Here is a 13,584-nt window from a genome sequence, read left to right as displayed (position 1 = left end):
GAAGTGGCCTGCAACCCAGGTATGTGCCCTGACTGGGAATCAAACTGCGATCATGTGGTTCGCAGGCCCGCGCTCAATCCACTGAGCTACACCAGCCAGGGCACAATCTGAATTCTTGATGGCTTTGTTTCTACCTCACTCCATCCTGCTTCTTATTTTCTTTGCTGCCAACATTGGCTCTTACACTCGCTTGCCTTCTTACCCCACCCTTTGAGATTTCACTGTCTCCTTGTTTCTCTTACCTTCCTATTCAATTTCCCTGGCCATTGACTCTAACTGTATGGTCTCTGGCCAGGTAGGGCCCTCGTGGTTGAACCCAGCATCCACCCTATGCAATCTCTGTGAAGTGGGCGCTCTGAGGAAGAACCGGGCACTCCTCCCTGTCTTTGAAAGTCCTCTCATGCACACGTTTCTTCTCTTCCTTCCCATTTCCCCTCTGTCATTTTCTTATGACTGATTCCCCGCCCCGTTTTAGGCTTCCTTTAATACAATCCATCCTTCACTTCACTATTACAATGTTAATGGCTCCTCTTATCCTCACGCTCCAAAGTGGAGATGTTAAGCACTGCTGTTCAACTCTCCTGATTGCAAATCCACATCTAAGGAACTAATGTTATGCAAATGTAGAGAACTACCTGAAAGGTGTGTTCACAGGGTAGAAGCACCTGGGACTCCTGCCAGTGAGAGTGATGGGGAGATGAGGTAGGAGGGAGCTCATCCAGAGAGGTTACAAAGATCTAAATGAAATGGATAATTTGCTGGTGAACTACAAGTTAACCAACCTGACTTGAGCTAACTTATAAAAAATAGAATAAAAAATAAAAAAATGTCAAAATTTATTTTAAAATAGGCACCAGGATTAGTTACTATTGCCATTTTTATTTTATTTTATTTTAATTTTTTTAAAGATTTTATTTATTTATCTTCAGAGGGGAAGGGAAGGAGAGAAGGAGAGAAATATCAATGTATGGTTGCCTCTCATGAGTCCCCTGCTGGGAACTGGCCTGCAACCCAGGCATGTGCCCTGACTGGGAATCGAACCGCGATCGTCTGGTTCGCAAGCCCGCACTCAATCCACTGAGCTACACCGGCCAGGACTATTGCCATTTTTCAAACATCCAAAGAAGAGATATGGGTTCTAGAAACTGTCCCATGGAAAAATTAAGACAAACAAAAACATCCATGGAATATTCCCAAATCACTTTTTAAAACTGGCGTATCTTTAAAAATAAAATCTGGCCAAGGACACAAAGTTACAGTCATAGAACAACCTCCTTATGTATATAGATGTAAAAATAATAAAGTATTGGCAATCAAAACCCAGCAGTTTATTAAAAGAAAATCCCCATGGCCAAGTAGGACCTGTTCCAGGAATGTAAGAAGGGTTTAATATTAGGCCATCTATTAATACAATCCATCACGTAATGAGGCCAAAGCACCCCCTCATTGATACAGGGTGCAGCCAAGGAGGGGGCCCAGAAAAGATTTGGTTCCACATCCACTCCTGATGGAGATTCTTAGTAAGCTGAGGACACTACCCTTCTTCTACACTAGAAGGACTGTCTCCGTTGAATGGTAACATGAGTGGGAAGTCTGGATTGTGGGTAAAAGGGGGACTGAATGAACGATTTCATCGGAAAGGGATTTGTCTTGAAGTTAAATTCTTAAAGCACCACTTAGGTTTCTCGGGCTGAATGTCTCAATCCGCAGGGGCTTCCAGAGTGGCTCGGAATATAACGCGCTGAGACCACTCCCTAGCACCGGCACCACGCAACGCGCACTCACAGACAACGTGCACTCGCAGCAAAGCATCGGTAGCATTGAAATTGAGCCAGCCACCGGCTCAATGCCTCCGCTAATTCTTAACCCTATTTTGGAAATTCTAATATAATATAGCTTTGTTCCCACCTACCTTGTTCCTCCCCCGCTCTCCTGAAAAAGGGAGAAAATGAGAGGGGCAAAATGATGATTGTGGATTGTATGATAATTTAGTCTAACAGCTAACATCTACTTACTATGCACCAGGTGCTGTGGTAAGCACTGAGTGCACACTAAACTTAACCCTAATGACAGTGCTTCAGAAGGCATTCTTGTGCTCACTTGGCTGAATGAACAGGGACGCTCAGGCAAATAAAGGACAGGGGACTTGTTCGGTGGCACCCCAAAGTGGCATTTTGATATGGCTGTGTCTGACCCCAGAGTCACTGCCCGGAACCAGAAAGCAACACTATATTTCTTTACTAATGAGTAAGAAATGTCATCTAAAATATCTTGGGTTACAAAATTGATATAAAGCAAATTTCCTGTGTCAGCTGGTTAGAAGATTTAAGAGAGAGTTCCTAGGAGTAACCCAGAATATAAAATACCCTGGAAGGAGCTAACAGAGAACTGGGCAGGAGTTATTTGAAGAAAATTCTCAAGCATTTATGAATGGCACAAAAGACATTTTAGTAACTAACTAAAGATATATACTATGTTCTTGGATGGGAAATCTCATTACTTGTAAAGAGGTCACTAAAATTACCTTAAAAATTTGATGCAATTACTTTCAAAATATTATTTTTATAACTTGATGTGAAAACAAAAAGAAGAGTGTAGCTAAATAAGTAAATAATAAAACTCCCAGGAAGGTACTTGTGTTATGAATTACGTCTATTATAAAGTTATAATAATTAAAACATTATAATAGTAATGCAAAAGTACAATGCAATAGTAAAGGTAAACTCATTAGAAAGTAACAGATGATTCTAAAAGGGAACCTACTGTATATTATCATTTATTAAATAAATGTAACATTTCAAGTAAATGAAAAAAAGAATAAATTATTCAACAAATGATTTTAGAAAACTTATTAATTATTTCCAAAAAATAGATTTTTTCATACCACATATCAACATAAATTCCAGATGGATTAAAGTGATAAAAGATAAAAATATATATTACAGACCTAAAAAAACATATTGGCTAATATTTAATCTGCTCCCAAGGTGGGGAAACCTGTCTAAATATAAATTGAAAGAAGAAGCCATGCCTGAACACATTTGTGACATTTAACAACATAAAAAAGAAATCTTCTATGTTGAAAATGTAATAAAATTGAAAACAAATTTTCATTTGGGGAAATGTTAGCAACATATGTGAAAGGTCATGGTTTTAATATTTATAAAGAATTCTAAAACATCAATAGGAAATGGATGAATGCTCTATTAAAATGTACAAGGACATGAATAGGCAATTTACAAAAGAAAAAGGACAATTTGAAAAATATGAAAAACAATTCTCTTTAGTGAATAAGTGTAATTAAGACAATAAGAACGTTCAATACATCTTTGTCCTTCAAATTTGCTGACTGAAATGGCTATCATACTTCAACTCAATAAAAAACAAAACAAAAAACCGATTAAAAGTGGGCAAAGGCCTTGAATGGGCATTTCTCCAAAGACGATATACAAGTGGGCGATAAACTCATGAAAGGATGCTCAACATCACTAATCATTAGGAAAATGCAAATCAAAATCTAAGATAACATTTCACACCCATTAGGATCTAAAAATTAGAAAACAGGAAGTGTTAGTGAGGAGGTAGAGAAACTGGAAGACTTTCGAAATGCTGGCGGAAATCTAAAATGGGGCCGCCGCTGTGAAAACCAGGATGATGAATCCTGAAAGCATTCAATATAGAATTCCCACATAATCCAGGAATCCCACTTCCTGCTATCTACCTCCCTCCAAAAATGAAAGCAGAGACTTGAACAGATACTGTACACCCAAGTTCATAGCAGTATTATTCAAAATAGCCAAAAGGTCAAAGTGACCCAAATGTCCACGGTCAGAGGAATGGATAAACAAAAGGTGGTATGTATCAATATATACAGTCAAATATTATGCAGCCTTAAAACCTAACACCCCAGGGATGGACCTGGAAGATTCACACTAAGTGAAATAAACCAGTGGCAAAGGGCCTAATGTGACACGATCCCTCTCGTGTGAGGCATCTAGAGGACTCAGATTCATAGAAACAGAAAATGGAAAGGCGGGGGCCAGGGGCTGGGGCAAGAGGAGGGTGGAGGGCTGCTGTTTAGTGGGGACAGAGTCCCAGTCTGCGGAGGAGTTCTGGAGACGGATGGCTGATGACCCCATACAGCATGAACGTACTTCAAAACGTACTTCAGAGTTGTACACTTCAAAATGGTTAATGTGGCATGTTTTATCTCATGTCTATTTTCCCATAAATAAAAATCAATGTAGGGCGATTGGAATTGGATGCCTGCATGGACTGGAGGTCTGAAAACGAAGGACAGAATGAACTAGAAACAAATTTCTCACCAACTCAGTAGATAATAAAAGAAATCTTAGCATAGCAAAAAATTAATTAATTAACTAACTAACTAATTAATTAATTCCCTGGGAATTCACAGTCACAGACCTGCCTTCTCATAGATTTGGGGCTCAAATTTTGATATGGGAAGGCCCCCCCACCTCAATACAAAGGTAAGAAAATTAGGTTCTCAGCTGGTGAGACACTTGGCAGCAGAAAACACTCTGGAGTGGAATTTATTATTGGAGAACTTATAGTATAAACATGTCCATTCACTCCAAATGAATATATAGATTTATGCTAACACCAATCAAAATCCTAGCAGGTATTTTTGTAGAAATGGATTAGCTGATTCTAAACTGCACATAGAAATGCCAAGGGTTCAATATAACCGAAACAGTTTTGAAAAAGCAGAGCAAAGCTGGAAGACTTAATCTGCCAGATACCAAAACTTTTCCATAAAGCCTTTGCATTTAAGACACGCAGTACTGGTACAAGGATAGAGGAAGAGACCACTGGGGCATTACAGAAACCACCACGTAAGTCAGGTATCTAGTCTCCTGATTTATGGCAAAGTTGGTGGTGCAGTGCCATAATGAATCTTGACCCCTACCTAACACCATACCAAGAAACTAATTCCTGGTGGATTATAGAACCATGTGTGAAAGGCAACACTAAAAACATTTCTAAGGAATAATATAGGAGAACACCCTCATGTCTTTGGTGTAGGCAAACATTTCATAAGCAGAACACAAAAGCACTGACAACTCTAAGGAAGGGCATTGCGAAACTGACCACATTAAAGTAAAGTTTAGGTTGAGAAGAGAGAGGTAAGCCAAACAGCAGAAGATATTTGCAATACATTGATCTCTCACAGCAGCTGTATTCAGCATATGTAAAGAATTCTTACAAATTAAGAAGAAAAACAGATCACATAATAGAAAAACAGGCTAAAGACCTGAAGAACTACTTCACAAAAGAGGATATGACAGTCATAATAAACACAGAAACTGCTAAAGTCAGGAGTCATCGGTGAACTACAAATTAAAACCACAGTGTGCTACCACCAATCACCGTGAGACTGGCCAAAGTGAGAAAGACAGACGATGCCAAGTGTTGCTAGGACGAAGAGAAGGTGGAACTCATGCACTGCTGGTGGGACTATGAGTTGGTAGAGCTATTTCAGAAAGGGGACAGTGTCTATTAGGCTGAGTATATGTACGCCATACACCCGGCAATGGTGCTCCAAGGTTTGCACTCAAAAGAAGTGCTTGTCTAGCACCTTCTAGAATGAGTTTCCATTCCCCCCCTTTGCCCTCGTCCGTCCCACCCCCTTACTACCACAGTCAATCCCCGCACTGCTGTCCATGTCCATGGGTCATTCGTACACGTTCTTTGTCTAGTCCCTTCCCCTTCTTCCCACCATTATGCCCCTTGCCTCTCCCCTCTGGTCACTTTCAGTCTGGCCCATGTTTCCATGACTTTGGTTCTATTTTATTCCTTAGTTTATTTTGTTCATTAGATTCCTCTTCTAGGTGAGATCATATGGTATTTCTTGATTTATGTGGTGGTTATGCACAGCAGGAGTTTGTTTTTTAAAAACTCATTAAGCTCTGATCTATGGAATTTCTGAAATGATTTGTATGGAATTTCTGGAATGATGTCATATTTCCATAAAAGGTTTATTAAGAAAAGAAAAGGTACAGAATTTTTCTTGAGGGCACTGTGTCAATGAGAATGAAAGACCTTAGAGGTGTTTATATCTAAACCTAGTAATTCTACTTCCCATGAAAGTAAGCATAAATACATAACAATATTAAATATACGCTTTAATATTTTTCAGTGTATAAAAGCTGAGAAAGAACCTAAATATGTAATCAAAAGGGATTGATGAAATAGATGTTGTGTGACAATGAAATAGCCTATTATGCCATCTTTAATATTCATGTTACTGAGTATTAAGAGTACAGGAAAACTTTATGCAAAACATTAGGTGAAAAAAAAGCACACTGTGCATTTGTGTACACACTATGCTAATTCTGCTATAAGCATGCATGTGTGTAAAAGTACAAATGTATGCAAAGGAAATCCAGCAAAAATTTTAACCACTGTTACGTTTGGTGGTTATGTGATAAATAATTTTTTCTTTGCATTTTAATGTGCTTTCCAGTTTTCTACACTGAGCACTGATTACTTTTACAGTCATGAAGACAACTTAGTAAGACATAGTCATCCTTGTAAATGCAACTGCATCTGAATAACACCTAAGATTCTTTGGCAACATGGATGGCAACAGCAGGTCATGTTTGCCAGAGCCATTTCTTTGGAGTGAAGTATAAATGGAAAATAAAGAAGAGACAGTAAATACAAATGATTCCTTCAACTACCTACTAGGTTGGAGGGGAAAGGATCTTGCTTTCTTTGACATTCTACAATCTCTGTAGCCTAGACTAGAGTTTCTGAAACTTGGCTGTACAACAAAATCACTAAGCAAGTATTTAAAAAAATACTGATGCCTGAGACCCTCATTCAGAGATTTCCATTTGACAGGTCAGGCCTATGGCCTGGGCTCCCCAGGTGATGTGAATACAAAGCCAAGGTTACATTTTATTTTACCTTCCCTTCTGAGTGCAAGGAAAATTTCTTAAAAAATATATATATATATAGCACTGGACACAAAATAGGTAAATAGTTTGATGTCACAGAAATCTTTCCAGGAAGTATAGGGGATGCCTTCATGGTTAGGGATTTCTTCTCCCTAGCTTGAACAGTGGTCCAGGTTCAGAGAAGACCATTCTGGAATGGGGGGGCACCTTGTCCATGGTTCTAATGGACATTGGATGGCTTCTATCACCCTTTCAATATCGAAGTCACATGTTGGTGAGTCTATGGCTTAACTCCTTCAGCAGGCAAAATAGCTAAGGTGAAATCTCACTGCAATCAACAGCATAACTAAAATGCTAAAGGGAAGTAAACTCAGTTGTATTATTGAAATACCAGTTTTGATTACTGAAATTCTTCCAATGATGACATTTGGGGTTGGCTAGTGACAGAAGTCATTTAACTGGAAGCAGGAAGAGAACGTAAACAACGTTTTAAGTTTACACATGCTGATAACACATTAGCTGCTATGCATATGTTCAGGCTTTGAAAGAAAATCATTCCAATTTAGCATTAGCATCCCCATTCTAGAGATTACAGAGCTGAGGCTCAGAGAGGTTAGGCAACTTGCCCATGGTCACACAGGTGCCAACTGATGAGCAGAGATTTGAATTCTTGTCTATTTGGCCTCAAAACGTATAATCCCTTCATATTACCATAAGGTGACCTTGGGTCATATAAGCATTGGCAAAAGGTATCCATAGCAAAACTTCCTATTAGACACTAGTGAGATTTCTATGTTGTCAATAAGTCAGTAGGAGAAAAGACATTTATTGAATTAAGGGATGCTGAAATGTGAATTTTTTTCTTAGTGTTCAATATTCTCCATGAAGCCCTTAGAAAATAAATTAGGTTGTGGTTTTTCTGGAATAGTGAGTGGGAAGACAGAGGACTGAGGCTCATCAATAGCTTTCAAACTCTTTTAACTCAACTGATTTTATGACAAAGAAAATCATATAAACTACATTACCACTTGTGTTTACAGGAATTTGCTCTGAGGAAATTGTCCTGGGGTATCCAAAGTTCAAGACAGGGTTCTTGGGCAGGGTATTGCCAGAAACTAGTTGCGTAATCCTAGGCAAGCCATGGCCTCCCTCTGGGCCGGGATTAATGCAAGAAAGAGAATAATGGGGAATATCTGAATACACTTTGAAGGCTGGAGACACTTTATTGATCTGATATAAGCTAATGCTCCATCCCCCGATGATGCTCAGAGGCGTGTACCTGCACAAGTTGGCATGTTTTGGCTGTTCATGGATCTTCCAAAGGCCATTCACGAACCCCCAAAGGATATACCACATTTTTGGACTATAAGAGGCACCCCCCAAATCTGGAAGCAAATGGGGTGCGTCTTACAGTCCGAATGTAGCTTACCTGGCTCGCTGTTGGAGGGAGGGGCAGCTCTGGAGCGGGATTATAGGTTATTAAATATTTTACAACATTTTTTGCTTCATTTTTTTTCTTATTTTCTTCCTCTAATATGTAGGTGCATCTTACGGTCTGGTGCATCTTATAGTCCTAAAAATATGGTACTAACCCTTGATTTAAACACCTGGAAAATGTGATAATGGGATTGTGCCCCTGTTTACAAAACGATCCCTTGCCTCTTAGAGACGTGACCCGAAATAGCTTTGGGTGAAATAATTTGATGTCTGGACTTTGCTCTAAAACGACCCAGTGCGTGTGGAGGGGGGGTAATAGATGAAGCATGATGGTCTATGAATTGCTGATTGATGAGGCCAGGTGATTAGGTACATGATCTTTCTTCATGTGGTTTTTTCTACTTTTGTGTATGTTGGAATTCTCCACCATAAAATAAATTTACACTGTAAAGATGATCTATCATTTTAAAATACCTGGAATAGACGGTCGTCAGTGTTTCTAATCCCGATATTCCATGATGTAGCATTCCAAAGAATGTGCAAGGAAAAGCACTTCTGGAAACATTTGATGTGCTCAGGGCATTAAATCAGTGTCGTTGCTCTTTTAACGAACCCTCTGGACTAAAGGGTTTGTGTGGCCCCATTCTCCAGATGGTTCTGTGATATTCCATTCAATTACTTCCAGAAATATACTTTTGGGGAAAGGGCAGTAAAACCAAAAGCAAAGAAGCCGGACAAAAATTGGTCTTTATTTCATACGATAATGTGGCTGAGTTCATTTCAAATACTAAGAAGACCAAACTAACTGTTGTAAATAACTTCTGGTGACACATTAAGGACTTGGTTAGGATGTTGAATGAAATGGGGTGTGTAAAACAATCACAGAAGCAGGAGGGACAGCCGTGCTGTGGTTGAGAACTCACACTCCAGAACAACGCCACCTGGGTCCCTGTCCTCATGGTGTCACTCAGCTAACTCTGTGCTCCTGGGTAAGTCACCTAACCTTTCTGAGCTCCGCTTCCCCACCCATAAAATGGAAAACACCGGCACCATCGCCCTCAGAAGGTAACTGTGAAGAGTCGAGGTGTGCCTGATACGTAGCCAGCATCCAGCTGAGGCTCACCATTGTTCTTTCAATTGTACAAATAGAAAATAGACAGAAAAAAAGACATAAGCTATAAGTCAGAGATTATCAGTAGTCGCCTGTGGATTGTGCCCAATGGGCGATTTTCTTCTTTATTTTTGTTTCGACTTCTCCAATCTGCTACTCTCAACAGTCAGAGTAAAAAAGTGTTATTAAAAAGGAATTTTTGAAGTGTTTCTTGAGAAAGTTTAGTGCCTGTGCTTGTCACACTCAGTGTTTGGACAAATGGGCCACTCCAGGGGAGTGAGGTGGGGTGATCACCAATGTCTTGCTCACACTTCCCTCACCAGGCTCTTCTGTAGGATTCTTGTCAATGCTGGTGAGCCTCCCTCTGCCCCCCTTTCTCACCATCCTGTCTCCTCGGGACACGTTCCTCCACACCAGAAGTCAGCCTGTGGGAGGGGCATGGACCCCTTGGAGAACACCACAAGTGGTATGCCAGGGGAAATTCATCTAGGCACACTATTTTGTATTCAATTTCCTGGGGCTCATGTCATTCTCTTCCCACCCCTACCTAATGCGTAGCCCACCGCTACTGATTAAGAGCACCTAAGCCAAATTTAGGAATGGGTAAACACACGTCAGGCATGTTTGAGAAAAACTGACACGCACAAATCTGAAACCATAAGCCAGATAAATTGGTGGGTAATTACGGGTATTACACAGGTAGTTTTTGCTTTGCCACATAATTTACATGAGCGGATCTATAAATAGCAAGCTCATGCGGTGTGCTTGAATCATGCCGCTACCCAGCCAAATGCTAAGCCCTTTCCAGAACACACCTACTGCGGAGCAACAGGCCACGTTCAAAAAGTTTAATGCCAGCTTCCCTCTGGAGTTTGGCTACATTCGTTTCTATCATAGCATTCTAGATGACCTTTGAAATGGCCGCTAACTCATATCACTTAGGTGACTGATGGTGAAGGACGGACAGTGAGACGCTCAGAAACTTTTGGTGGGAGGGAAGGTGGTCGGTGTGTGTAGGCTGTGAGGCTGCTTCGGAGGGACTGTCTGTGGTGAGACAGATGCCAGCTCCTTTTCTCGGGCAGAAAAAGGGGAAACATTGATTCCTGAGATTGTACCAGGGTGGGCTTTAGGTTACCTCACCCATTCCTCACAAGGACTGGAAAGTGAAGCTTTGGCCCCTGTTCCCAACTGAGTTTTAGTGGACACACATGCCCTAGGTCAAACATTTATCCAAAAAAGTTAAATTAGAATTAAAATAATGCAAAGCTCTCTGCCTTGGATAACCATCTAACTTCTGGAGGCTGGGATGTATACAATGCCTAGTGTCACTGAAACCGCGAGGCCCCAGGCTTTGATTTTGCTCCTGCTGGTGGGTCAGTGGCTTCCAGGGGTGTGTGGGGGAGAGAGGGGACTTTTCTTTGCCCCATCTGACCTGCTCTTCAAACTGGTACCCCTCTTTCCTTCACTCTCATGCAAAAGATGCTGGGGGAACTCACCGGGAGATCTGCATACACAGCCAAGAACCTAGTACTTTTGTAAAAAAAAAAAAAAAAGCTGTAAAAGTACCAACTCCACCTTAGAATTTTCACTCCAAATGGCATCCCACTTGGATGCAGCGGCATTTTACTTGATCCTCTTCCAAGCGTTCCACGCACGTGCCTGGCACCCACAAGGGCTTCAGAGTCACAGGGACAGGCGAGGCGCTGCGGGATCGGTTTTGTGTATGTGTGTCAGTGGAACTCTCACGGAAGCAAATGGAAGTTCTTGGAGTATTAACTTCCACCAGAGGGGCATCCACTTCCCCGCGATCGCGGCATTCCCCATCGCCTAGTTTTTCTAACATAAGCGAAATCTGAAGTTAGGGATGAGCCCTGCTAAGCAAAGGGTCTGTGAGACCCTTGGGACACAGACCACTCTTTTCCCGCTCATAAATACCCAATTCACGTCTGGACACAAACAGGCAACGGACATCCAAGCTACCACCACCGGAGATCGATTGATTTCCGAACCCAGAGTCCAGGTGAACTGCGTGTGCTCGCGGGGTGGAAGCCCAGTGAAGCCTTGGGGGTATGGGGGAGAGAAGGCTGGGTCCATCCACAGGGACGTGGTCCAGCGCCCTTAGCAGAGAGTCAAGACGGACATTCAAGTGCCAAGGGAGGAACGGTTCTCTAACCCTGGTGGACTTAGGGACACGTCTCAGCCTCCCATGCCAGCGCCAGTTCAGAGGGAACAAAGGTGGACAGAGAGAGAGAGAGAGAGAGAGAGAGAAGGAGAGTTTGGGGTTCTCTTGGGGCAAGTGTGCGCAGTACCTTGGATTCCTGGGAGCTGGTGGACGCGGGAGAGGGCGGGTGCTCTGCGCTCGCTGCCTCCTTGGGCAGCCCGTCCACGCCGTCCTCGCGGGCGCCGCTTGGAGGGATCATTGTGGCGGCGCGGGAATGGTGTTGGGCTCCCAGAGGAACAGCCAGGCTCGCCTTCCTCCGGTGCGTCCTCTCCGCCGTGCTGAGCAGCTGGGCCGCTCAGCTGCGGGTCCCGGGGACTCCCATTCTCGCTGAGGCACCGACAGCTCTCCGCTGCCCTCGCCCCCAACCGGGCCCTGCCCACCGACAGGCGGGTAAAGGAGAGCGCGCCCCGCCCCGCCGCGCACGCCGGCAATTGAACAGTCGTGACTGCCACCCGGCAGCGGGTGATCGGGCTCAGGCTCGGGCTTGCTTGCCCCGGAGAAACGGGAGGCGGGGAGGCGGCTCCGGGCGGGGCTGCGCGGCCAATGCCAGGGTGGCGAGGGCAGGCAGAGGCCGCGCCAGAGAGAGCCAACGCTGCGGGCTGGGCGCACGCTGCACCGCACCAGGTCGGGGTGAATCTTTAGAAGGAGTAGTGAACATTCAGACCAAACCCCAAGTGAACAGAAAACCCGTGCATGGCTGAGCCAGGAGGAACCACCTGCAACAGCTCCCTCCTTCCTCACCCAGAGCAAGAGCGGCTCCATGGGAGACAGTGACTTAGCCAAGTTATTTATAGGGCTCAGTGACGAAGATCAGGAATCGGAGCTGGGGTTCCCCCATTCAGCTTTGGACTAAAACAGAGAGACAATGCGATGCGCTGTGTCCTCACTTTGCTGTGCATTTCATTGCTAACCCCCTGAACGCTTTTCATCTTGTTGAGTCCCCAAGACCACACTATTGGGCTAGGCACTGCCACTTCCGTTTTACAAAAGAGCCAACTGAGGTTTTAGGGAGGCTAAATAATTTGCTTCAAGTCACTGGACTGTAAATGGTGGGGCTGGAACTGGAACCCATTTTGACTTTAAAATCCATGCTTTTTGGACTGTGGGGCTTCAAATCTAGGCCAGATCTTCACAGTAGTGGGGTAACGGGGTGTTGCAGTACAGCCGCGAGTCCAGGACTGTTCACAGAGAGACAAGCTATTCTGCCTCAGTAGATCTCTGGGAAACGATGACATGGCCCCACCGCGTAAAGGGCAGAAAGATCCAATATTTTTTGAAGATACAGCCTCTACCTCGGGAAAGGAAATACACCTGGATATTTAAAAGACTAAAAAATTAATACAAAACTCCCTCCTTTATTTTCTAACAGATAATTGTAAACTTAGGTTCATGTGTTCTTTATGAACAGTAAATGTTTGCAAGTCCAGCCTCACGGGTATGCCACCTGTGACATGAGGCACTTGGCTTAGTGTTCTTCTTTTGCTGTCTTGAAACTTTAAGTAATTTTTCCATGAGGGATCCTGCATTTTTATTTGGGACTGGACCCTGTGAATTATGTATCTGGTCCTGTGTGTTGGCCGTAGCTCATGTCCTTTGGAAAGAGCCTATTGCTTTTTCTTTCTTTTTTTTTTTGCTTTTTCTTTCTTTTTTTTAAAGATTTTACTTATTTGTCTTTAGAGAGGAAGGGAAGGAGAGAAGGAGAGAAATATCAATGTATGGTTGCCCCTCATGCATCCCCTGCTGGGAACTGGCCTGCAACCCAGGCATGTGCCCTGACTGGGAATCGAACCGCGATACTCTGGTTCGAAAGCCCGCACTCAATCCACTGAGCTACACCAGCCAGGGCCGAGCCTATTGCTTTTTCCACCCTGGACATCAACTGACAGCTCCTG

The 13,584-nt window shown here is 43.1% G+C and overlaps 1 protein-coding gene across 1 annotated transcript in view; it reads right to left on the bottom strand.

Annotated features, from left to right (window-relative positions):
- The window catches only part of STAC (SH3 and cysteine rich domain), a 119,151-nt gene extending 106,881 nt beyond the window's left edge, over positions 1–12,270 (bottom strand). The window contains exon 1 of the mRNA XM_037070769.1: positions 11,781–12,270. Coding sequence (XP_036926664.1) covers positions 11,781–11,891 — 111 coding nt within the window. The 5' untranslated portion in view covers positions 11,892–12,270. The remainder of the gene's footprint in view (positions 1–11,780) is intronic.
- Between the last annotated feature and the right edge of the window lie 1,314 nt (positions 12,271–13,584).

Source organism: Sturnira hondurensis, unplaced genomic scaffold (assembly GCF_014824575.4).
Source record: "Sturnira hondurensis isolate 20B ecotype Veracruz unplaced genomic scaffold, ASM1482457v3 Scaffold0019006, whole genome shotgun sequence".
Taxonomy (NCBI): Eukaryota; Metazoa; Chordata; class Mammalia; order Chiroptera; family Phyllostomidae; genus Sturnira; species Sturnira hondurensis.
This window is presented reverse-complemented; position numbering and strand designations above follow the sequence as displayed.